General features: G+C 56.2%; 2 protein-coding genes across 5 annotated transcripts in view; one reads left to right on the plus strand and one right to left on the minus strand.

Moving 5' to 3' along the window:
* Positions 1-2172, plus strand: part of LHPP (phospholysine phosphohistidine inorganic pyrophosphate phosphatase) — a 145011-nt gene extending 142839 nt beyond the window's left edge. For all 3 annotated transcript variants that reach the window (XR_013525171.1, XR_013525172.1, XM_002756691.5), the window contains one exon: positions 1376-2172. Coding sequence is in view for 1 of the 3 variants with exons in the window: in XM_002756691.5 (XP_002756737.1) it covers positions 1376-1472 (97 nt within the window). In the remaining 2 variants the exon portion in view is untranslated. The remainder of the gene's footprint in view (positions 1-1375) is intronic.
* Positions 2173-6639: 4467 nt separating this feature from the next.
* FAM53B (family with sequence similarity 53 member B) overlaps positions 6640-24385 on the minus strand; it is a 118781-nt gene continuing 101035 nt past the window's right edge. For both annotated transcript variants that reach the window (XM_054243436.2, XM_078346721.1), the window contains exon 5: positions 6640-10768. In XM_054243436.2, coding sequence (XP_054099411.1) covers positions 10406-10768 — 363 coding nt within the window. In that variant the 3' untranslated portion in view covers positions 6640-10405. The remainder of the gene's footprint in view (positions 10769-24385) is intronic.

Here is a 24385-nt window from a genome sequence, read left to right on the forward strand (position 1 = left end):
TGCTCATGGCAGTCATTTTGGGGTAAAGAAAGCCCTTTGCAGAAAGCAAACGCTTTGAAAGGGACAACACAACTTTTAGATGTTGTGAGAACCAACTTCAAGCATGTCCTCTTAGACCAGGGTGGCAGCTTCCAAGGCAGGGCACACAGCTGGGAGGCTGTGGTTTCCCTGCTTCTCAGGGAGCTTGGGCCAGGCCATGGGGTGATCCGAGAACACTTCCCTCGGCAGTGGTAGGTTTGCAGACGGGCAGGTCCCCATTTCCTGCCAAGCTCCAGCAGCCCCTCTGTGGATGCAAGGCTGTGGGGAGGGGTCTTCTGGCTTACAGCCCCTAGGATGAGGTGCCACTTCCTCAAATGACTGTCAAAACTGGGGTACAGGCTGCGTGTGGTGGCTCTCTCCTGTAATCTCAGCACTTTGGGAGTCACTTGAGATCAGGAGTTCAAGACCAGCCTGGCCAACATGGTGAAACCCTGTCTCTACTAAAAGTACAAAAGTAGCCTGTAGTCCCAGCTACTCCCGAGCTGAGGCAGGAGAATCGCTTGAATCCAGGAGGTGGAGGTTGCAGTGAGCCAAGACCGCACCACTGTACTCCAGCCTGGACAAGGGTGACACTTGGTCTCAAAAAAAAAAAAAAAGGCTCTAGGATGTCCCCATTAACTCACCTGAGCTCTTCCTGTGGCTGGGGCCCTCCTCTCCCACACATGTGTCTACCAGTAGCCCCCACCTGCCTTCAGGACTCAGCCCACAGAGACTTCTGTGCTGCCTCATGGAATCAGTCCTCAGCATAAGTGAGACCTCGGGAGATGCCTGGGGAGTGGTTGAAGGCTTTGGGGAGGTTTCTGCCCCCAGAATCCCAGCCAGAGGGCAGCTTACCCAGCAGCCAGTGCCCCCTCTGTCCGGTGGACGTGGCCTCAAGGTAGGGCAGGCAGGAGCTCCGGGGCTCTCCCTCAGCAGTCCCCACAGTGCACATGTCCTAGGCTCCTCCCACCAGGCATTAGGCCATGCCAGGGATGCAGGGTGAGCCCCCGGGGAGCCCAGAGCAGCGTACACTCACGTTCCCACCATCAAAGGTGAGATGCCTGTGCTGGAGACCCGAGGGCGCTGGGCCGCTGGCACTGTGCCACAAAGCTGAGCAGGCTCCCAATGGGAGACAGGTTTGGGGAGGTGTCCAGGTTGAGGGCACAGTCAGGAGGGGCCATGTGTGCCTGAGTAGGGGATGGGGAAGAGGGGGATGGCCAGTGGTCACGGGTCAGGCTGCCTGGCAAGACCTGGAGGTTTCCTCAAGCTGAGGCCAGGCCTGTGCTAGATGCTGCATGGGTGCAGCTGTAGAGGCGTCAACATGGGGGCATGGACTAACCTCCACCATCCTCTCCAGGCCCAGTGACGAGCACCATCCAGAAGTGAAGGCTGATGGGTACGTGGACAACCTCGCAGAGGCTGTGGACCTGCTGCTGCAGCATGTGGACAAGTGACCGGCTTCATGGGAGAGCCCCACCCCCACACCCCTGCATCTCCCCAACCTGTGCCCCTCATCCACCCGCCCCAGTGCCCAGACCACCCAAGGCCCTGACAGCCCTGCCTTCTGCCTTCTGTCCTGCGTGGGCAGGCACATGTTCCCTGCCTGCCTGGCCTGTTCCCGCTTGGGCCCTGACTTCAGCTCCCTGTAGTGAAGTCCAGGAGGGTGGGACAGACCTGTCCAGTCCTCTGGGAATCTCCCAAATCCCGGAACTCACTCACTTACCATGTGCACCTGGTCCTTGAACCGCAGTAAACTCCACCTAACTGGACTCAGAGGCACTCGCCCACTGCCTCCTCCTCAGATCTCTGCATTTAAGTGAAGAGCCTGGAATAAACCAGGGGCCTCCTGTGCACAGATCTCGCAGCCCAGAACCACGTCAGCCTCCCTGCGACTGCCCAAGCACACTACCCACCATCCCACCCCCAAAACAGCGCCAGCCCGCTGCTTTCTATCCCCCCAGTCACCTTTGCAGACAGGGACCAGGGGCAGCTCCTGAGGGCACTGGGGAGGCTCCGTGCCACACAGCAAGAACTGCAGCCTGTGTCCAAGGCATACAGGGTACTTTCTGGAGCCACTGCTGGACGGACTTGAAGGTGTCATGCCCGGCATGTGCAGGGGGAAATTAACAGTTCAACAAACTCTGCCTTGACCAGCAGCCTCTGACTCGGGCTTTGACTACTAGGAAGAACCGGATGGGGGAGGCCACCAACAGGGTCTGGGCCACTGTCCCTGTCCTGCCTTAAGCTTGAGTCACTGAATATCAGAGGGGCAAGGGACAAGGGTCCTGACATACTTCGCCTGCTCCAACCCCTTCACTTAGCAGATGGGGAAACTGAGGCCCAGAGGGGCCAGTGAGCTGTTGTTGTCCCCATCTGGAACAAGGCAGTCTAGGGCAGACTTTGGCACTGCCCTCCCTAATGGAGCGGCCTGCAGCCCAGTGGTGGGTGGTGATGAGCTTTGCTTTCCTGACCAAGGGCACAGCGAGCGGCCTTCCCACAGGGCCCCTGGGAGTAAGTTTCAGGTTTCAGAATCCGTCAGCTGAACCGATAACTTGATTGCTCCAATTCTCCCCAAGTCAGTTCAAAAGCTACTGCTAACCCCTGGGAGACCGCTGCTTCTGAGCAAAGCCAGGGGTCCCTGTAACAGGATTTCCATGACATGAAGGAGGATGATGAGAAAGTGTGGGACCCGAGCAGGGGCGAGGGCAGCTTTAGGAAGGCCGGCCACTGTTAAGTCAGAATCAGGGGTAATGGTGACTGAGTCTTTTCATCAAGACGAGAGGCCACCAGCCGGGCCAGTGTTACTGGAACTGAGGGAGGGCCATTTGGCCCCTTCGTTGAGAACATACAGATGGCTGGCCCCTCAATGGAGTCCCCAATTGCAGCTCCTTAGAAGACCTCATGGGACATCAGGTGGCGGCTGCAGTTCAGTGGCGGCCTGGAGGGGCTATGCATGCTGTTGGGTTCATTTGTGGGTCTTTAGTTTTTGTCTCCTTTTATGTTTCATGGGGAAACTTCCAGCCAAGACAGCGACCCCTCTGGAGGACGTTCAAGCTGAGGCCTCCTCTTTCTAGTTGCTGCCCAGGAGTGGGGTGCCCAGAGGGACAACCCCTGGGGGTGCAGACCCCTGCTCTGTCTGGGCAGGGAGCATGCCACCCTCTGGGCTGCGGTGGGCTCAGTGAAGCAGGTGCTGTCATTCTTCCCACTGCACAGGTCTAGAGCCTGGGGTGCAGTGAGCTAGGGACTTGCTGAGGGCCAACAGTTAGTGCCGGCTGCGACCGGCAGGAAGGTCCAGCCCTGCCTCCCAGGCCCTTCTGAGCGCCTTCCGCCTTCTGCAGTGCTGCTTCCCACGCTTGCCTGGAGCAATCCTCCCTCGGGGTGTGATGTCCTTGTTCTAGAGATGGGATCTTCTGAGGGGTGAGGTCCAGCCCCACCGGTGGTGGTCATGTAACCCCTAAGTCTTTTACCCTGTCTACAAACTACGGGGATTCACTTCCTTAGCAGGCACTTCCTGACCCAACAGGGTGCCCTGTCCCCTGGCTGGAGCTGATGAGGCATGCCCTGATGCTTGCCGGGGGTCGGTGCTGCCCAGAAGTGAGGGTCCTTCCAGCAGTCTGGCCACTTCCAGCATGTGGAGGGGCCCGGGCCCTGGCAGAGACGGTGTGGAGTCGCCAGCCGCCTGTGAAGCTGTGGATTGGGGCTGGCAGTGGGCTAAGACCCTGTGTTAGGCACGTGTATGAACTGCTGTGCAAAGACTCTCAACACCCAGGGCCACAGGCCAGGGGGGCTCCCAAGGGTCTTTCCCACCAAGGCCCCAAGTGAGCCACAGCCTAGGCCCAGCCACGCCTCCCAGGCTCCCGAGCTGCCAGGCCCAACCACCAAATAGTAGCACGGTAGGGGGCGGAGGGGTGGGCAGAGAGAGCAGCACTCCTCTCTGGGGCCTCACCCACCCTCACACCTTCCAGCTCTAGGGCCCACACAGTACGGAGCCTAGCTCAGTGTGTCCCTTACGAACACTCAAAGTGGCTCAGTCCAACAAGAGATCTGGCGGTCTCAGGACTTAAAAGCCCAGGCCTGGCTGAGCCTAGGGTCCAAGCGCCGTCACAGGAACCCCATCTCTTCCCATCGCAGCTACTTGGCAGGTGGCAGAATGCCCCCCCCCAGACTTCTCCCTACCTGCTCAGCAACCCCAGGACTCAGACTGGCAAAGAGACCAGGTGGACCAGGAACTGGGGCACAGTCCCCATCCCAACCAAACCCCAACCACAGAAGATGGCATGTGGTGCCAGGCAGAGGACCAAGGCCAGCGAATGCCACTTCCTCAAATGACTGTCAAGACTCAGTTGTGGGCCGGGCACAGTGGCTCTCTTCTGTAATCCCAGCACTTTGGGAGGCTGAGGAAGGCGGATCACTTGAGGTCAGGAGTTCGAGACCAGCCTGGCCAAATGGCAAAATCCTGTCTCTACTAAAAAAACACAAAAAAAGTTAGCCAGGCATGGTGGCGGGCGCCTGTAATCCCAGCTACTCACAAGCTGAGGCAGGAGAATCGCCTAAACCCAAGAGGCAGAGGTTGCAGTGAGCCAAGACTGCACCACCGCACTCCAGCCTGAGCAACAGAGTGACACTTGGTCTCAAAAAAAAAAAAAAAAAAAAGCGCTCTGGGACGATGAGGGAATGTCCATGTCCTCATCTCGCTGACATGAGGCTGGGAACTGGGCCAAGTGAGGCAGAGGCCTCCACGTCAGATGTGAGCGCCCCTGGGCCAGCTTACTTCAGTTCTTTCCTCCTTCCATTCAGCTTGAGCCCTCGGAAAGGCTGGGGCCTCACCTGGTGCCACCATCCTGGGCCTGTCCTGCTGGGTGGTGGTTCCTGCCCCTCTCAGGGAGGCTGGTCAGCAGCTGGCAAGGCTCCTGTATGTTCACTCAGGGCAGAGGTGAGGACATAGGGTGGGACGGACGAGTGTGGCACAGCTCTCAGGTAGGTGGTCTGGAGTCCGCCTCCTGACCCAAAGTGGTGCCAGTAGCTCCAGCTGCCCCTCAGAACTGTCCTGGTGTAGGCAGTGTCCACACTGCGTGGCCTGCATTCAGTTCTGATTTTTTTTTTTGGGTTTTTTTTTTTTTTTAACATTATAAAAGCAGCATGTTATTACAGGATATTTAAAAGTCTACAGAAAGAAACCCAGTCACCTGGGAGCCTGAGCACTGCTGTCTCTGTGCATTTCCTCCTGGCCTTCTTTCCTCCGGCCCTCTTCCTGCACACTGGACAGAGTGGCCATCCAGGGTGGCCACGGGGTTCACATTCTCTTGTAAGCCCACAGGGTTATGCTCACCGTGCAGATAAGGAGACTCTATGCGTGTCCCATGTCAGAAGCACCTGTACCTGGCCTGGGCACTGCACTGGGGTGAGGCCTACGGCCAGGCTCCACGCAGGGCAGAATGGAGCTGCCACCCAGCCAGGGACCTCATCTGGGGATGGGGGGTGGCAAGGGGCTGACAAGGGCCAGAGGTTCCTCCAGGGCCACTCTGCGCCCTACCCTCAGGTGGGGGCACTATGCTTGGTAGAAGCCCCCTGCCGGCCTCTGCCCTGCCTCATCCATCAGATACAAGGCAGGGGTGAGGGTGGGCTGGGGAAGTCGATGCGTCCAGCCTTGGATCAGTGAGTCCCTGGGCCTTGGGTGCAGCAGGGCCGCGGGGACAGCAGTGAGGATGAGGGGCTCACCTCTCCCAGTGGCCCTGCTTCCCCTGTTTCTTGAGTTCAGTGTCCATAAACCTTTTTTTTTTTTAAAGGATCTTGCTAAAAGGAAAAGCAAATCAAAAGAGGAGAGCAAGATTCCCAGAGGGGCTGCCCTGGCCTCACAAGTGTTCTAGGCCAGGCTTCCACGGGCAGATCATGTGGGCAAGTGTTGAGTTACAGAAACCGAACCTCTCCACGCCTGCCCTCCAGGCTGCAAGCACCCCAACTCCCGAGTCAGGGAAAGCAGAGGGCCACGCACAGGGACAGTGAGCCATGCTGGGCTGGGCTTCGTGCTTCTGGGGCCCCCGCAATTCATGCAGCAGAAGTTCGCACTGTGCTGCCTGCTGTGGGGTCAGAAGCCTGGAGTGCTTTGTGCGCCGCCTCCTCCGCTACCCCGGTGGGTGGGTGGTAGGGACCATCCCAGGCCCCTCAGGGCTCTAGGCCAGGCTGAGCATGGCTCAGCACCCTGCAGTTCGGCCTTGCCTCCCAGCACTGTCGAAGGCTGAGCTGATGTGCTCAAAAGGGCAGACTCCTCTACTGCTCCTAACTCAAATTACATAAGGAGTGTCTCCCCGCTGCTGTCTTGGGGGTCCCAGCTGGAGCCAGAACAGCTCAGCCCTGGAAGAGCTCCCATGATGTAGCTGTGGCTACAGTCAGCCTTCCCCCTTCCCCCTTTCCCCAGCTGCTCCCACACCATCCTGCACCTGAGCCTCTCCACAGCTCTGTGGGGTCTGCTAGCCCCATTTTACCGATTCAGACCCCGAGGCCTGGAGGGGACAGAGGGTCCAATCGTGTCCCTCCCAGCCCAAAGCTAATGATCCCTCGGGCAGGGGGGGACCTGCCAGTTCACCACACCCAACAGAAACCACACAGCTGGCACCAGACACGTGGGGACTGAACCAGGAAGCTTTATTTACACAGTAAAAGTAACAAGCAAATTCCTGAGAGACTAGAGCGGCTGGAGTGCAAGCCACGGCCTGTGCGGGGAGGCCAGGCCGAGGGGGTGGCAGACCCTGGACCCCGGGTCTCCGCTTTCTGCCCACCACACTTCCTGAAGCTCTGCAACACCGACACCGTCCAGCTCGGGAAGCTCCTGCACCCCCAGAGACAGCCTCTGTGCTATCCGTCACCCGACCCCCCAGGACAGCTTCCCCACGTGGGAAAACACAAATCATTTGCCAAAAAGACTATGCTAGAAGGTCAGACTATCCTACCTAGGCTAAAAGATCTCCATTCGGTCTGCCATTAAAAAAAAAAAAATCTTTCTCTTCTTTTCTCTTTAAAGAGGCATGACAAAGGGGTTTGACCAACAGTGTGGGCATGGCAAGGTGCGGCATCATTGCCAGTGTGGGGCCAGGCGCCTGAGCCCCGGTGCGCAGCCAGCCTGCTGCCTCCCTGCCGGCCGGCCGGCATCTGAAGTGGCCATGATTCAAGGACCACCCCCGTAGCCACAGACGGCACAGCAGTGGAAACAGGGGTGCAGTGGGCGTGACACCAAGTCTGAGCCCACAGCAGGGGGCCAGGGGTTCCGCAGCTGGGGAAGCTTGCTCAGACAGGACTTCCCCTTTAAGTTTTCTTTCAGTGTACAAATTCACAAAACTGGCTAAAAAAATCTGTTGAAAAGTAAGGCTTTCTGAGAATGAAAATCTGTACGTCTGGTCAGAACAAGCTCCCTGTGGGCCCATGGCCCAGGGCAGCTCCGGCCTCCACTGAGAGTAAGGCAAGAGGGTGTGGCCCGGTCCTGGGCCCCACAGGTGGACGGCGGCCTCGGGCAGTTGGGTGGCTTTACAATGAATGGGTTGCGTGTGACGCAAAGCCCCTCCTCCCACCCGGCTTTCCTGCAGGCTTAGCCCACTCTTCAGGGCCCCAAGAGCAGGGAGGTGGCCTGGCAAGGCTTGTTCCTGGCCCTGCCCTTCCTCAGTCTCCCCTCAGAGGCAGGGCTCGTGGGCAAAAGTGAGGCTTCTGCTGCTGCCCCCCGCTGGGGCCATCATGCTGGTGGGGGTGAGCTGTCTACTGCCTGTGGGGACACCAATGGCGGGGGGGGGACCATCTCCTGGGCGAGCCTCTCCCAGAGCTCTGAGACCAGAAGCCCTGGGGCCAGCAGGGTGGGGTGCAGGAACAGGCTGCTCCAGGCAGTGTGGTGGCTTGGATGATAGGGTGGCAACTATAGATGGGGTCCACTCTCTCCAGTCAAAAGACAAATATGAAAGCAGCTGAAGGCCATTTCTTTCTCTAAGCAGAAGGGACAGCTGCCATTTTCTCCCCTGACTGCTGCGTGATAGGCTTGGGCTAGGAGCTGTGGTGGGCACAGGACAGGCAGGTGGGGTCTGAGGAGGCTGGGTCATTTCTGCCTAAGTGCCCTGGGGCTGAGCTTGCTGGTGGATGGGACCAGCTTTGAGGGAGGCAGGGAGGTGGCTGTGACTTGGTCAGCTCCATGGCTTGTCCCACCCTGCCACCAGGCCTGAGTGGGGAGGTGGCAGGCAGGGTTTGAGGGCAGGTCACTTAGCCCCTAGCTCCACAACACACACTTAACACCCTGTGCCTCCCATCCCAGCCCTAAGCAAAGGGAGCTGGGGGCTGCTGCACATCTCAGCCTCAGCTGGCACCGCCTGCCTCCCTTACTGTCTCTGCCTTCCACAGGAAAACCTGCTTTAGAGGCTGTGTGTCCTCAGTGGCCACACAGGAGTGTGGTGCCAGGACCTCCTGTGCCCAGTGGTGCTCTGGGGGCACGGCATGGTATTGTGCCCTCCACATTCACCCAACAACTGCCCGGCCTCCTCCACACTTGCTCTAAGAGGACATGGTCTCCATGACCGCTAGGCAGGGACAGGGCACGAGGTCTCTGTCTGCTCAGAGCCCCCAGCTTTGGGTTTGGCTGTCCGGGGTCACAAGTAGATGTGCCTCTGGCAGGAGTTATGGCCACTGGAGGCAAGCTGTTCCCCCACTCTGGGACCTGCCCAGTGCCTGACATACCCCACGTGCCACCCACCCTGAGCTGGCAACACCATCTCTCAGGGCTGCAGGGCTGGGGGCTTTCTGCCAGCTTCTTACAGCTGATTTTTAAGAAATGCCACCCATATATTGGAATTTGAACCACCACCCTTTTGATGTAGTTAAAAAAGAAGGTTTAAACAGTTTCCCAAAAAGCATCTTTCTCTTTAGGAGAAAGAAGGTGAGAACCACCTAGACCCAACCTGCAGAAGCGAGGCATTCACTCGTCCACGGAAGAGGAGCAGAAGCAAAGGACTACAAAAGTGCTTTTACCGCGTGTCAGCCAACGCAAGGAGCGCGCCAATCATTTTTAGCCTTATGGGAAAATGAGCCACTTGTTCCTAAGCCAGCCCAATTGCTATTGTCTGTGGAAGACGCCGAGTTCGCTAAAAGCCAGATTCCCATGTGATGGTGTCTGCATGGCAGGGGAGAGGAGCTGCCCAAGAGCAAACCCTCAGGGGCCCAGGCTCCTTGGAGGCCCCGGGTAGGGAGCCAGGACGGGAGAGGGGTGGGGCAGGGAGTATGAATCCAGCTTTGTGCCCATGGCTGGGCCTACGGCAGAGACACAGCCTTCAGACTGGGCTCCCCCTAAGCTGACAAGTGTGTGGGCTTGTCTTGGGGTGGGTGGTACACCCTGGTTACAGCCATCAGTCCTCAAGAACAAATGGGAGGTGCTGGGAATCCTGCAGGGGCCCCTGCGAGCAGCCAGTGGATGCCCCCCACTCCTGTGCACCCGCTCGCAGCTCCTGTCTCCCAAGGTCATTTTTAGGAGATACCCCCTGGTATCACGTCATCCCTACCCTCACCAGAATCAACCACGTTGATCACTCAGTGACCAGCTAGCCACAGAGAAGGGCTGCCATCTGCTAACCTGCCTCAACGGTGGCGGAACCACAGGGCCCGGCTCTCCAGCTGCAGGAGGCACAGTGAGTCTGTCTTTTCAGCCAACAGATCCACCCAATTTCCACCCAGCGGGGAAGGCCCCTAACAAGCACCCTCCAAGCTGCTCCTTGGGCCTGAGACTCTGGACACAGGCTCACCCTCTGGGGGGGGCCAGTCCAGTACCCCCGGATTCTGTCTCTCACACTTGGAATTAAGGCCAAATGGTTCTGGTGTTACAGAAAGAAGCATCTCCCGAACCTTCCCAAGCCTGAAGCAGGGAGCCCCGGGAGAGAAGGCACGGAATAGAACTGAGTGAAAGAAGCTGTGGGGCCAACTCCCCAAAAGTGAACCTGAGCGAGGCCATGAAGGACCCTGGCACAGCAGATGGCCCCCAGCCCCCACCTCAGGCCCTCCCTGACCGCCCCCACCAGGGGGATCCAGAGCGGCACCCAGCTCTGCTGGGAACAACAGACTGCCCAACATCCCATTAGGAAAAAGGCAGAAAAGACCCAGACTCCAAAGCTGCTCCCTGGGCTGCGGTAGTTCCGAGGACCTGGTGGCTGCCACGCTCGGGGAGCCAGCGAGAAGCTAACACCCGGCTGTGGTGTGGCCAGGCCAGGCTCTCCCCCAGGCAGCGGGTGAGCTCCCTCTCTGGGACCCAACACCGCTCAGGAAGCTTTCATCAGGCCCAAGAGTTGGGCTCCCCTTCGAGGGCCCACCTAGTGCCCAGAGGGAGGGCTGTGGATTCCAGCACACCCAGCCCTACCTGGGCCTGCACCCCTCAGTTCTTCTCTATCTGCTCGATGTCCAGCTCGCCGTCCAGGGAGCAGAGGCTGTTCCCAGGGACCCCGTGGTCCCTCCAGGCTGTGGCCGGCTCCACTCTCCTGCCGCAATCCTCATCCAGGGCGCAGCCATCTGACTCCTCACAGGACAGGTCCTCCTGGCAGGTGAGGTGGTCGTCGAAGGAAGGGGGAAGAGGCTCTGGGACTGGGGTCCCAGCAGGGGTCCTGCCCCCTGGGCCGGAGGCTGAGAGCAGGGCAGTCCAGGCCCTGCTGGTGCTGACGTGGCAGGCGAAGGGGTTCTGGGGGCCGCAGTCCTCTGTCCCTGCGCTCAAGCAGCTAAGGCTGCTGAAGGCCTGACAGTTCTGTGGAGGGGCAGACATACAGGTTACTAAGGGCTACTCCCCTCCCGGAGCCCCAGGATAGCACACCCCACAAAGTGACCACCAAAACCAGGCTGTGGTGAGACCACTCAAGTCCCGGGCTCCTACCATCCGGGCAAGGACAGGGGCTATTGGCAACGTACTCATGAAGACACACCTCTGGCCCGTGCACACGCTGTGCTCATGAAGACAGGCGAAGTTCCACTATTCACCTACTAACTCGGCAAAGCACACACGTGTGATGCAGGCCCAGTTCTGGGAAGGCTGAAATGGAATGCATCACATGTGTGTGCTTTGCCGAGTTAGTAGGTAAATAGCACAGCCCCTCTGAAGGGCAACCTAGGAAAAATGTGTCCAATTCCTTGATCAGGTGATTTCACTACTCGGATTTTTATCTTAAGAAAACATTCCAAGATGCATGTAAACACTCATCAGCTTACTGTTAGATGGAAACGAAGGGTAACCCACCCCACAACGGTGGTGAAATCAAGGGTGCTTTTCGGATGGGACCTCTGCAAACACATGAATGTGCTGACGCACTGCAATGCTCCCGTGAAAGGGGACCTGCCTCAGAGGAGATGTGGCCAGGCTGTACTGCTACATACAGGGTGACACGACGCCTGCTCTACCCACCCTCCGCAACCCGAGAGGGAGACGTGGGTGGAAGGGGCGGAGCTGGTCCTGAACCCGGTGTGAAACAGAACCATGCGGGTAGCTGGTGGAAACATGAGTTCTAGGCTCGCCTGGAGACGCCGAGTCTCTAGAAGGGAGTAGCCCAGTGCCCTCCACAGGTGCTGGGGACTGGGGGGGATCTGGTCTGCTGAGCAAGGGTCAGGGTCCAGGTTCTGGTGCTTACCAGCTGGGGGCCTCTTCTATAAGAGATGCGTGACGGTCCTTGCCTGCCTTGCTGGGCCCTTTGAGGCCCTAAAGAGTGAGTAGGCTGCACAAAAGCTTTTTTGCCCACCAAGTGCTCCCTGAGTGTGGGGCCTGGCCTGGGGCAGGAGGTGGCCTGGGGCCTGGCCCAGCGTCAGGTAAAGCACGAACAAGAATTCAAGGATACGCAGGCTGGGTCTGTTTGGAGTCACCTGACAGCAATGGGGGTAGGGTGCGTGGTTCAAAGCCTGCTCCCAGGGCAAAGCACAAAACCCAGCCTTCTCCTCAGAATCATGCACATGCCATCGTCCAGCCAGACAAGACGGAGGCTGGGTCAGTGAGGGGCACTCGCGGCCCAGCCCTGGATATCCCCAACAGGACTGCCGCATGGAGGTCACATCCCAGAGGGGAGCACGCGGAGAGCTGCACACAGGGGGCGGGGGCGATTCCAGCCTTTGGTTTCTTCCCTGCAAAGGGTGGGGACCGGGGGAGCAAAGTGAGGCCCTGGAGCACCCCCCGCCTCCCTCGGCACACGCTGGCCACGGCCAAGACCACAGACCTGTCCCGAGGGCTCGATCCTTTCAAAGGCTGCAGTGTTTGCGTATCTCTTTGAAATACAGGTGACCACCGGCTGTCACCGCCAGCAAGCTGTCAGACCAGCCTCAGCAACCGGGAAATAAAAGGCACTGTCTCTGGAGGAAGGGGTATGTGTCTGTCGTGGGCACGCACATTGTTCCTGAACACTCCATGGAGGAAGCCGTTCTGATGGATTTGCTTTTCTTGGAATCTTTTGATTAACTGAGAAAGCTGAAGGCTGAGGTGCTGGGAGGAGCTGTGCACAGGGACTGGGAGGAGCTGTGCAGGGTACTTGTGAGACTGGAGATGCTGGCCCAGGCCGCTGGGGAGCCCCTTCCCTGCAGCTGCCCCCATGGAGCCACAGGTCAGCCCTCCGGGCCATGGTGAGATTCAGCGCAGCCCAGGGTGTGCACAGAGCATGCTCTCCCCACCATGGGAGAGGGTGGGGAACACCGACCCCTGCACAATAGCCCCGGGATTCTTGCCTGCCCCCGCCAGGGCTGGGTGACGGGCCAGCAGCTCCCAAGTGTGAGGTAGGGTTTTGAGGAAAGGGTCTCTGAGGCTCTTCCTGCTTCTCAGCCACCCTCTTGACTGGCCTAGACCTGAGCCAGGACAGGAGAACTGAGCAGGGGGCACAAAACGGGCGAGATGGCTCAGCCTGGGTGGCCTCAGCCGTGTGTCCCAGGCTCTGCTCAGCCAGGCTGCCCTGATAGAGAAGGCCTAGGGAGAGGCCAGGAGGGGCCCAGGGAGCCAGGCCCACCTCTCCCGACGCCGGCTGAGCAGCCTGTTTCTCGGCCTATATAGAATCCATGGTGTGTAAGAATAAACAGCCATGTCCAGCCGAGGCCAGAGCAGCCCAATGATGTGCTGTGAACCGGTTCTAGGTGGGTGACTGAGTGGGCACTAAGGCCAACTGCCTTGGGTGCCAGCCACCTCTGTTGAGACCAGTGTGCCTGACGCCCAAACGCATGCCCGTGTTTTCTGCGAGCTGTCATGTGAAAGGCTGTGAGCATTTCTGTGGCCTCTCAGGTGGATGGAGTGGAGCAGAGCCCGCGCACTCAACTGTGCTCACCTTCTTGGTCCTGCTCGGGGCTTCCCACTGGCCTCCTCCGGTATAAGGTGCAGGTGGCAAGGGGTGCCTATCTTGAGCCACTATGACTGTGCGGGTCTGGGCACTTATCGTGGTGCTATGGTCTAAATTGGTGCCTCCTCCCAATTCCTATGTTGAACGCTAAGGCTCAGTGCAAAAGTATGAAGAGGTGGGGCCTCTGGGAGGCAATGAAGTCATGCCAGGGGCCTTCATGGACAGGACTAGGGCTCATAACAGTGACTGGAGAGGGGCGCAGGTGCCTCTCCCACCAGGTAAGAACATGAGAAAGTGCCAACTAAGAAGAGCGGGCCCTCACGAGACCCAAGCCAACTGGCACCTGGATCGTGGACTTCCCAGCTTCTAAGAGAAATGTATTCCTGCAGTTTGTAGGTTTCCCCAGATGAAGGCATTTTGTCACAGCCGTCCAAAGTCAGCCACATTATGCATTAGCCACAGCCAGGCAAGGGCACTGGGGGACCCATTAGCTGGACCTTTCAATGATGTGTGGCTTTTGCTTCACTGTGACCTGGAAGGGTCTGAGGTCAGACAGGCAATACAGGGGCAGACCCCATCCATGTGGGCATCACAACGCCAGGCAATTCTCCCACCTCTGGGCTGCGGCCAGCCTGGCTGCCAAGTCAGGGTGTTCAGGGCTATCTGGACTAACTGGGCCCTTTCCGCTATGATGCAGGGGGAATCTACGAGGAAGGGCTGGTGAATCTCGTCACAGGCAAACCAGAGAATGCCACTGGGCCCCCCATATTCTTCAAATATACCTGCTCCTTGGCCTCAAAGCCAGTGTCACCTTGAGAACGCTGTTGACTCAAAACTCAGCCATTTCAGCCACAGTGAGAGAAGGCCAAGAACCACCCACTGTTTGCCCCAGCTGGCGGCGGGCCTCACCTGTAAGGAAGGAATGTGGCGGCCACAATGGGCAATGTGTGTTCTGCCCAAGCCCCATCCCTCGAGAGCCCTCCCCATGTAGACTCCCATGGTGTGCCACACCCAGGCCCTGCAGCTACCCTGTGCCCTCCACGGCCCAGTGGCAAGGTCCTGCCCAGCGTCTCCTAGCAGCTCCAGCTACCCCATGAAAGAACACTGCACGGCCAGTTGGAAGCCTGGCCGCCTGTGTGCCCTCAAAAATGTCTGCAAAAAGCTGCAAAATGGCTAAGTTCAAAGTGCCACATGAACACATTATTCCAGGGTGAAACTGCTGCGCTGGGACCAACTGTCCTCCAGCCCGCCGACTTCTGTTCTCTTGACATCCAGCCCCATCCCTGGACTGGGCCACCTATACTGGCACAGCCCCGCCCAGGTGAAAAGCTCTGTGGGAACTCTGCATATGGCCTCAGGCCAGTGGCCAGGGACATGGATCAGGACCTACTCCTAGAGTCTGCAAATGCTAGGCCACTGCAGCCTGCTGGAGAGGTGACTTTGGGATGGAGCCCCTGCCTTTCCCATCAGACCCTCTAGACCTCAGCTCTAGCCACGACAGAGACCCTGGCCATGCCCACTGGTCACAGCTCAGATTTCCCGCTCAGCCTGCCCCAGCCAGCCTCCCCAGGGCTTCCCAGCTAGGAGCAACAGCCCCTCTTCTGCAGGGCTGTTCTGTGCAGATATTTATTCCTACGCTTTCTCCTGAGTGGGAGGTCCCTGGCTGGGAACGGGAATAAAGACGAAGGTGGCCTGGTCCTTGCCTTCTAGGTACAAGCTGAAATCCAGTCTGGCCTTAGGAAACACGCCGACTCAGCACGTCAGCTCTGTACTGCTGCCAGGCGGACCGCCACTCACCCTGTCCAGCCTCAGCCCAGCAAGCTCATTCCCTGCCCCATGTGCTGCACTTCCTGGGCCTGCAGGGTGAAGATGTTAGTAGACTCCAGAAACGTCTCCTGAGCTGAACGAAACCCCATGTTTTTACCAGTAGTGACCCAGAACCCACTCTAGGCTATGAAGGGCAAGGCCCGGGGAGTGGAGGGGAAACAGCCCCCGGATTTCTCTAGGGAGAGCTGCCGGGGGCCTGGGAATTCCCAGAACTCATGAACCACATCCCCACACGCAGGAGTGGGCATCTGGTGACAAAGACTAAGCTGGCTGGTCAGGTGATGTATCTGGGAGCAGTGGCCACTCGCCTGTGTCCTGGTTGCCATCTCCGAAGGAGGCCGGGTATTCTTACCCCTTGGGCTCTGCCCTGAACCTGGAGAGCTCCAGGGAGAAGCAAAGGGAACTAGATTTGCAGTTGGAGGCACTGAGCTCCTCTGTTGACCAAGGGGCCTCACTTCCTGTTTCCCCTCCTGGGAAGTGGAACTGCTGTCCCCAGTCAGGCTGCTTCACAGGGCCACTGCAAGGATCCCAAGAGGAAAGCCAGGCTGCTGGTGCCCCACCTGGAGTCCTAAACCCTGGGCAGAACACACTCTCCACTGTTGTGAGTGCTGGCTCTGACAGTTCATGGCTGCCCCTTCCAGAACTACTCTGGGCTGGGAGACCTAGGATAGGAGGTTATCCTTTCCCTTTGGGGTCGCTCCCAACCAATGACCAACGGATACAGGGACAGGAGCTGCCCCTCGCCTTGGGCAGGATCAAGACCAAAGTGCCAGTCACACCTCACAGTTTCCGAAGCGCCAGGCTGAGAAGTGACTTGAGCTGATCCTGCCTCTTTGCTGGGCCTCTGCCAGTCGTGGGCTTCCCCTGCCTCCCTGAAGGCTCCTACTGGAGCATCCCTCTATCTGTCACTGGCACAAGAATCACCAGCTCAGGCCCTGCTTCCTAGGGACCCAATCTAAAGGCACAGGTAAAAAGCACCGTGAGTGTTAATGTCATTGTAGTTGCACACGTGCTTCTTCTTGGTACTACTGTTCTTTGTAGGAGAGAAATGTCAAGCCGTGGTCGGAGACCGGCCACTGCCACCCTGGGGAGTCTAGCTGCTGGCTCCGGCCTGTCTGGCACGCAGTGGGAGCAGTGGTGGCTGGGGACGCCTCTCCTCGGTTAGTCAGTGTCCTAAGGGTAGTGCCCACATGAGGCTTCCTCTCGGCCCCTGCCTGCGCCACGCCCATCTCCCCAAGATGCTCGAGTGCATCTCTTGGGCAAGTGATGACCACTTCCCTCCCTGTGCCGCCACTCCTCATGGCAGGCAGAGCTGCGTTTCCTCCTTCCATTGTTCTCTTCCTCTTTTCAGTCCAGTTTTATGGCACTCTGTGTTACACGTCTTCATGGAGCTACTTCAAGTCCCTCTAAGAAAGGGCCATCAACAAGCCCAACTCACAAGTCAGGAGCAGAGCTGGTCCCCAGCCTGGCCTGGCAGCTGCCCTGCTGGAAGCTGTGGGGCTCCAGGCTCTGGCTGAGCGGAGGCATTCCCTCCCCAAACAGACTCTTGCATGAGAACGGAATTCTCCAAGTATCCAGAAAACACCAGGCTATGAGAATGATGGCCAACGGCCTGGAAATTTTCTAAGTCCCATTTGTGCTGGAAGCTGGCACAGAAACAACTAAGACGGCGAAGCATGTGGTTTCCTAGGCTTTTAAAAAACTATTTCAGAAAAGAAAAAAAGGCGCAAGCATATTTTTGGCCTATCTGTAATCCATCTTTGGTAAATCTGGATTTTGCATGAAGGCTGTTCTCTTTCTTACAGGAAGCTGCTGCCCCTGCCCCCTGGGGCCAGAGGGGTCAGGTGGCGGGGGCTGCTTGTCCTCAGAGGTTGCAGGTGCTAGAGATGCCTTGAAGGCCGTGGGCATGGCCAACCTTTCCCTAGGGGCTGACTGCCCAGGCTCTGCAGGGCCCTTCCTACGGGCATTTGGTCTGCTGCTCACCCAGGGTCCTGTTGGTGCCCAGTTTTAAAAAGGGACAGCATCAGCCAGGCATGGTGGCTCACACCTGTAATCCCACAACTTTGGGAAGCCAAGGCAGGTGGATTGCTTGAGCCTAGGAGTTCAAGATCAGCCTGGGCAACATGGCAAAACCATATCTCTACTAAAAAAAAAAAACTAAAAATTAGCCTGGCATAGTGGTGCATGCCTGTGGTCCCTGCTACTCAGGAGGCTGAGGCGGGAGGATTACTTGAGCTCAGGTGGCAGCGGTAGCAGTAAGCTGAGATGGCACCACTGCACTCTGGCCTGGGCAACAGAGCCCGACCCTGTCTCTCAAAAAAAAAAAAAAAAAAAAAGTGGAGGACAGTATCATGCCCAACCCATTTTGGTGAAATGCTTGCCACCTCTGGACCCCAAAAGAGGCAGCCCTTCTGAGTGTGGTCTGTCCTTAACCCTCAGGAAGAAGGGCAACAGTGCCAGCAAAACCCAGATGGGGAAGCCAGGTTGCCAGGGCCTGAAAAGAGGGAAATAAAGTTGCCAGGAACAGGAAGGGACTCCAGGGTCCTGGGAGCACCATTGATTTGGCACTGAATACGCAAGGCTCTTCCCAGAGCACAGGCTCTAGAAGCAAATGGCCCAGTGGGGGCAGTAAATATCTACAGGGTGGGAGGCTGTCCTGCTCAGTTACTAGGGAAGTGCCCGCCTTTCTGTGAGTGTTTCCTCAGCTCATTTCTGCAGAGGCCAACGAATATGTACTGCGTGTCTGCCACATGCCAGAGACACTGTGGTCACTCCTGTTCCAGGAGCCGGTAGAGCAGGGGACAGACTTCAGAGGCATTGTCTCGGGCTGGCCGGGCTCACCGGGCAGGCACCATTTTCCTTTTCTGTGGACAAGGTATCTTGCCCCAAATCTGACATCCCCTCCAGGTCTGGGAGGCCCAGGTGGTGCCAGAGCCAGGTCAGGCCACCCTGAATCACTTCAGAGGGGGACACACAGCTTGGGGCTCTCTCATGGCCTCCCCACCCCCAGCCATCCCTTGGCCTTGCTGTCCCTGCTCTGGTGGCTCTCTTGGGGCCTCCATGCTGTGCATCCTGGGGGCAGCCCTCCCACTGGATTCTTCGTGCGGCGTGGCCTTGCCTCTGGTAACTCGAGGCCGAGGGCCCAGCTGAGGGCAAGGACTATAAGGAAAATGACCTATGGCCTTCGGAGGCTGAAGGAATGGAGGAAGGAGGAGTTCATCTTGGGGACAGCCCATCCCCAGCTCAGACACCTAAAAACCCAGGCCTCTGAAGACAGACCAAGAAGGGCCAACAGGCCCAGTCTACTATCTCCCCTGCCAGGCCCACGGAAGGCAAGCGCGGGCTCCAGCAGCTCCTCTATGGACTCTACTCATCCGTGCGCTGTCGGCCACAGAGGGTTCCTCATAACGGAGCCCTGGAAAGTCACTTGGTTGGCTGGGGAGGTTGCAAAGTTCACCAGAGTGCTGCTCATCAGGCCAACCCCGCCAAGCAGGCCAGAGCCTGCCCGCCACTCTCGGGCTGGCCCTCCCCAAGGCCCGTCTTCCTCCGGCTCTGCTGCATGGGCCCCTCCGCCCTCACTGCTCCCACACATGCTCTGGCTCCTTCTACAGCAAAACTCTTTCAGCCACAGAAACCCCCTCTGCACCAGCCCTGGGTCAGCGCCAGCCTGGCGGTCCCGCCCTGTCTCCCTCTTCACTGACAGATTCCTTCTCTCCCACCAAATCCCGCCTCTGCAGCAGCCACGCCGGAAGCAGGCCCAAGCTCCTGTGTGCACCCCGTTTCCTGTCAGGCGTGCAGGGAACCCTGACCCCACATGTGTGGACTGGCTCACAGTGGATGCATAGTGCAGCCTGGGGGCAAAGGGTAGATGGGAAAGAAGGGCCCACCCCAGTCTGTGCACAGCCCTGGGGTCCTGAGGCCTATACCCCAGGGTGCTGTGGGTAGGAACAGGCCCTGGGGGCCCAGAGCCACCCACATCCTCTGAATGGTGGCCAACCCTGTGGCCCCTCTCTGCGGGAACTCCACAGGCCACACGGTGGCGACGTTGTTTCTGCACCAGGTCCCAGATGGCCTGCCCCACCACAGAAGGTGTGGGAGCCGATGCCAAAGCCCCCCTCCCCCGCCCCCACCGTGCTCTCACAATTGGAAAACAAACATTTTGTTTCTGTGGTGTACATTCCAGCCGGCACACACTCAGGACAGGACTTGTGAAACGACCTCACTTGCAGCTTGGCGTGAAGAGAATTCTTTGCCTAACAAAAGTCGAGGGACCTTTCCAAAGCACACAGGGTTCTGGCAGGGTGGGGGGCGGTGAGGCTGATGCACAGCCTGCGCCCACAGACCTTGAACAGAGTCAACCAGCAGGGCGCACAGGTCCGGGGGGTGGCTTCTGAGCAGGACTAGCGAAGCAGCAGGTATGTCCAAGGTCCTCAGAGGGGTTGGTGGGCACTCATTTGGGGCCACATCAGGGTGCTAAAGACAGGACTCCTGGGCACAGGGGCCCTCTGGGCTCCACCCCAGCAGCTCACAGCTCAGTTCCAGATATCGCCTTCTATGGAGGGCGCACCGGAGAAAAGGGATCCTTCTTGGAGAGGCGAGCAAATCACCAACCGGTTTAGCCACTCTTGCAGATGAACAGACAGAGGCCGAGCAAGGAGAAGGGACTTGCCCCAGACTGCACAGCTGCTTGACATGCAGTAGGATCTCGTCACTCCCAGACCGTGCTCAGGAAAGCCTGCGGTCCTCCGGCAGGACTGTGGGGGGTGCAGGCTGGAATTCCAGCTCGGGGGATTGCCTCCAGGGACCCTGGCAAATCATTAAACTTTAGTGCCTCAGTTTCTCATGTGTACGAGGCTCATAAGAGCCTCAAAGCCTCAGAAGTGTTGAGAGGGATAAACTAAGACCATCGAGGAGAGAGTGACCCCCCTTCCCTTGCTCCAGACCCCCCACTGCGCCTGCGGCTCTTGGTCTGGGAGCTCTGCTTATATCCAACCACTCCTGCTAACAAAAACCTGCTTTCAAAAGCAAGAAGACACGCCAGCAACGCAAAAGATAAAATACCTAGGAATAAACTTACCAGAATTGGCAAAATTGATAGAAAAAAAGAAAACTTGAAAGAACAGAAAAGCAAGACTGAACAAATAGAAATAAATCCTGTGTCACGGACAGGAAGACCCAACCTCAGAAAGGTACAGATTCTTCCTAAATTAATTCGTAAATCTAATATTATCCCAATCTAAAATATCGACAGCACTCCCAATCCCCATGGTCTTAAGACAAACTAATTTTCAAGTTTTTAATGAAAAAATAAACAAGTGAGATTAGTCAGGAAAACTCTATAAAGAACAGTAGAGAAGCTAATCCTCCTAGACTACCCCATACCATATATAATATGCCAGAACGCACTAAGCCTCCATAATTAAAACAGCATATTAGTAGGAACGTACACACATAGCTATAGAGACCAACGGAACACTGTTCTGAAATACACCCAGTTTAGTATATGATAAAGGTAGAATCGCAAAGCAGAGAGGAAAAGATGGCATTTGCAACAGATGGCACTGAAGCAGGCAGCTACATGAAAGAAGAAAGATTGCCTCTATATTCACAGCACATACAAGACAAACTCGACACAGACCAAAGAGTGTAACATAACCCATAAAAGTACTAGAAGAAAACAAGAGACTTCCTTTATCATCCTGAGGAAAAAAAAGGCTTTCTATAAAACTCAAAATCCAGAGCCATAAGAGAAGTAATAAATTTGATAAAAACATTTACATGTCCACAAATGCCAGAAGCACTGGTAGGAATGTAAAATGGTGCAGTCACTGTGGAAAACAGTTTGGCAGCTTCTCAAAATGTTACTTACAGAGTTACCATCAGACCCAGCAATTCCACTTCTAAGAAATGAAAACATATGCCTATGCAGAAACCTGTACATAAACATTTACACGGCATTATTCATAATATCCAAAAAGTAGAAACAGACCAATGTCTATCAACTGGTGAATGAATACATAAAATGTGGTCTAGCCATACAACAGAATATTATTTGGCCAAAAAAAGAAAAGAGATACTCCTACACCCTGTGGTGTGGATGACCCTTGAAAGCATGATGCTAAGTGAAGGAAGCCAGACGCAAAAGGCCACATACTGTGTGGATCAATTGATATGAAATGTCCAGAACAGGGAAACCCACTGATATGGTTTGGTTGTGCCCCCACCCAAATCTCATCTTGAATTGTAGTTCCCATAATTCCCATGGGTTCCCATAATTCCCATAAATCCCATGTGGGAGGGATGCAGTCGAAGGCAACTGACTCCTGGGGCAGTTACCTTCATGCTGTTCTCATGATAGTGAGTTATTTCTCATGAGATCTGATGGTTTTATAAGAGGCTTTCCCCATTTTGTTCAGCACTTCTCTCTTCCTGCCGCAATGTGAAGAGGATGTGTTTGCTTCCCCTTCTCCAATCATTCTAAGTTTCCTAAGTCCTCCCCAGCCATGCGGAACTACGAGTCAATTAAGCCTCTTTCCTTCAAAATTACCCAGTCTCACGTATTTCCTTACAGTAATGTGAGAACGCACCAATACACCCACGGAGACAGAAAGCAGTTTCGTGGTTGCCAGTGGCCAGGAGTGGGGGTGGCTGAAGGGGATGCAGAGTCACTGCTAAGGGGCAGGGACTTTCTTTTGGGGTGATAAAAACGTTCTAAAATTGATTGTGATGATGCTGGCAGAGCTCTGTGAATACATTCAAGACCACTAAGTTGTACACCTTAAATGGGTGACTTGTGTGGTATGTGAATTCTACCTCAATAAAGCTCAAGAACGTCAAAAGCAATGTCAGAAAACAAAGAACAAATTAGTAGTAAATATTTGTAACTCATATCACAGGCAAAAATTAATATACAACTGAGAAGAAAAAGACCAATGACACAATTTTTTAAAAAGGGCAAATGAAATGAACACAGTAAAGGACACACAAATTGGCCTTTAAAGATGTTCAAGTGATTAGAAAAATGCAAACTAAAATGACAGAGAAACTGATTTTTACCGATCTGGTTGTGAAAAAGTCAAACGTTGGACCAGCGTCTACTGAGATGGCAGTGGGGAAACAAGGCACCCTGAACACGGCCCTCAGGATGCAGGGAGGAAGGGCCCTACAGTGGTGACCTGGCACAGCCTCCAAGAGGCCAAATGCACATGGCCTGTGGCCAAGCAATCCTACTGACGGGAATTCACCCTGCAGAAGAAGATCCATCCCCCATGTCCAAAAGGACTCATGCACTTGAAATTCACAGCTCAAGAAGCCTCAAAGAGTCTGCAGGGGGCCAGGCTAAGTGGGCACATCTGTGCAGTAGAACACCTCCAGGGTTTATTACTCAAGAAAACAAGGTGCAGCAAGGTATGTATCATATGCTATTATATCCTCTGTTATAAGAAAGGAGAATAAAATAGAATTGAAATTCCTATTTGCTTATATTTGTAAAAAGAAGCACAAGAAACAAGCAGTCTTCTGAGGGCACGGGGAATGGGAGAGATGGGGGATGGGAGAGATGAGGGATGGGAGGGATGGGGGCTGGGAGAGATGGGGGATGGGATAGATGGGGGCTGAGAGGGATGGGGATGGAAGGGATGGGGGCTGAGAGGGATGGGGATGGGAGGGATGGAGGATGGGAGAGATGGGGGCTGGGAGAGATGGGGATGGGAGGGATGGGGGCTGAGAGGGATGGGGATGGGAGGGATGGGGGCTGGGAGAGATGGGGGCTGGGAGAGATGGGGGATGGGAGAGATGGGGGCTAAGAGGGATGGGGGTGGGAGGGATGGGGGATGGGAGGGATGTGAGATGGGAGAGATGGGGGATGGGAGGGATGGGGGCTGGGAAAGATGGGGGATGGGAGGGATGGGGGCTGGGAAAGATGGGGGATGGGAGAGATTGGGCTGAGAGGGATGGGGATGGGGGATGGGAGAGATGGGGAATGGGAGAGAGGTGGGATGGGAGAGATGGGGCAAGAGTTTACTCTGTACATGGTTTTAACTTTCGAATATGTGAATGTACTATCCAAAAATGAAATGCATATGCCTATCTCTGTGTTTATGTATCTTAAGGGCAGAGGACACACTAAGCTAGAAATAAAGAAAACGCTAAAATCCTATTCACGTGATTGCTTGTATTTTCCAAAACAGAATCCCCACCCCATCTCCATATTAAAATTTCCCAGTGTTTCTCTACCAAAGTTCTTTTCTTTCCTTTTCTCTTTATTGGTAGCAACCAAGTGTATGTATTCTTTTTAACGGCAATTTGCAAAATTTGTGGACAAAAAACCTCCACCAGCCCCAGGTTCCTGCACTTAATAATCACCAAATTAAATCTGAGTTTCACACAAGTGTAACATGCAAACATCAGGAGGGGCCAACCCCCCGGCAGCCAAGGAGCCACCCCTGTGCCAGACACCTGCATGTGGGCGGTTAGCCGGGTGGCTTTTCACATGGCTGGTAGGTGCTTTCACAGAACAACAGGAAGGGGGAGAGCCTAGGAAAACACTCAGTGTTCTGCTGTTACAGAGGTTCGGGCGGCCCTGCCCACCCGCCCAGGAGCTGCTTTGTGCCTGCTGCCTCAGCTGTACCTGCCTTGTCCACAGAGGCCTGTGTGGGGCACTGGGGGCAGCTGCCAGGCCTGGCTCCATCCTGTGGAGGTTAGAGGAGGAGGCTGCCTGTTTGTCACCAATGGTTCTTGGAGGGGAATTGCCTCTTGTGTCTGTGAGCAGCCTCGGTGGCCGCAGGAGCATTCCAGCACACGGGAATGCAGACACTGGGGCCAGGTGTCTACAGTTCTCATGCTTGTGAAGACCGAGCACCGCTTCCACGGCTGTATTTTTGCACCTACTGAGCAGATGAGATGCAGGAGCGGAGTTCAGAGTCAGAGGCAGCTCGATTTCCTTTTGATGTGGGGGGAGCGAAACTTCTTTCCTCCCACATTGAAATAGAAGTCCTAAGGCAAAAGCAGGCAAGTGCTACAGAAACACAACTGCTTTATCTGCCCAAATAGGCCTTAGCACAGAAAACTCCAGAAGCAAGCCAGTCACCACGACCCTCCACAGGCTGCTCTTTCTGCCTGACACAGTGCTCCGGGCTCCCACTCAAGAGGGCCCCCTTGGAAATGGAGTCTAAAGGGTCTGGGTCACCCTTTCTGGTGCTGGACCTCGCAGGGTCCACAGGTGGCAGGAGACAGCCAGA

Source organism: Callithrix jacchus, chromosome 12 (genome assembly GCF_049354715.1).
Source record: "Callithrix jacchus isolate 240 chromosome 12, calJac240_pri, whole genome shotgun sequence".
Taxonomy (NCBI): domain Eukaryota; kingdom Metazoa; phylum Chordata; class Mammalia; order Primates; family Cebidae; genus Callithrix; species Callithrix jacchus.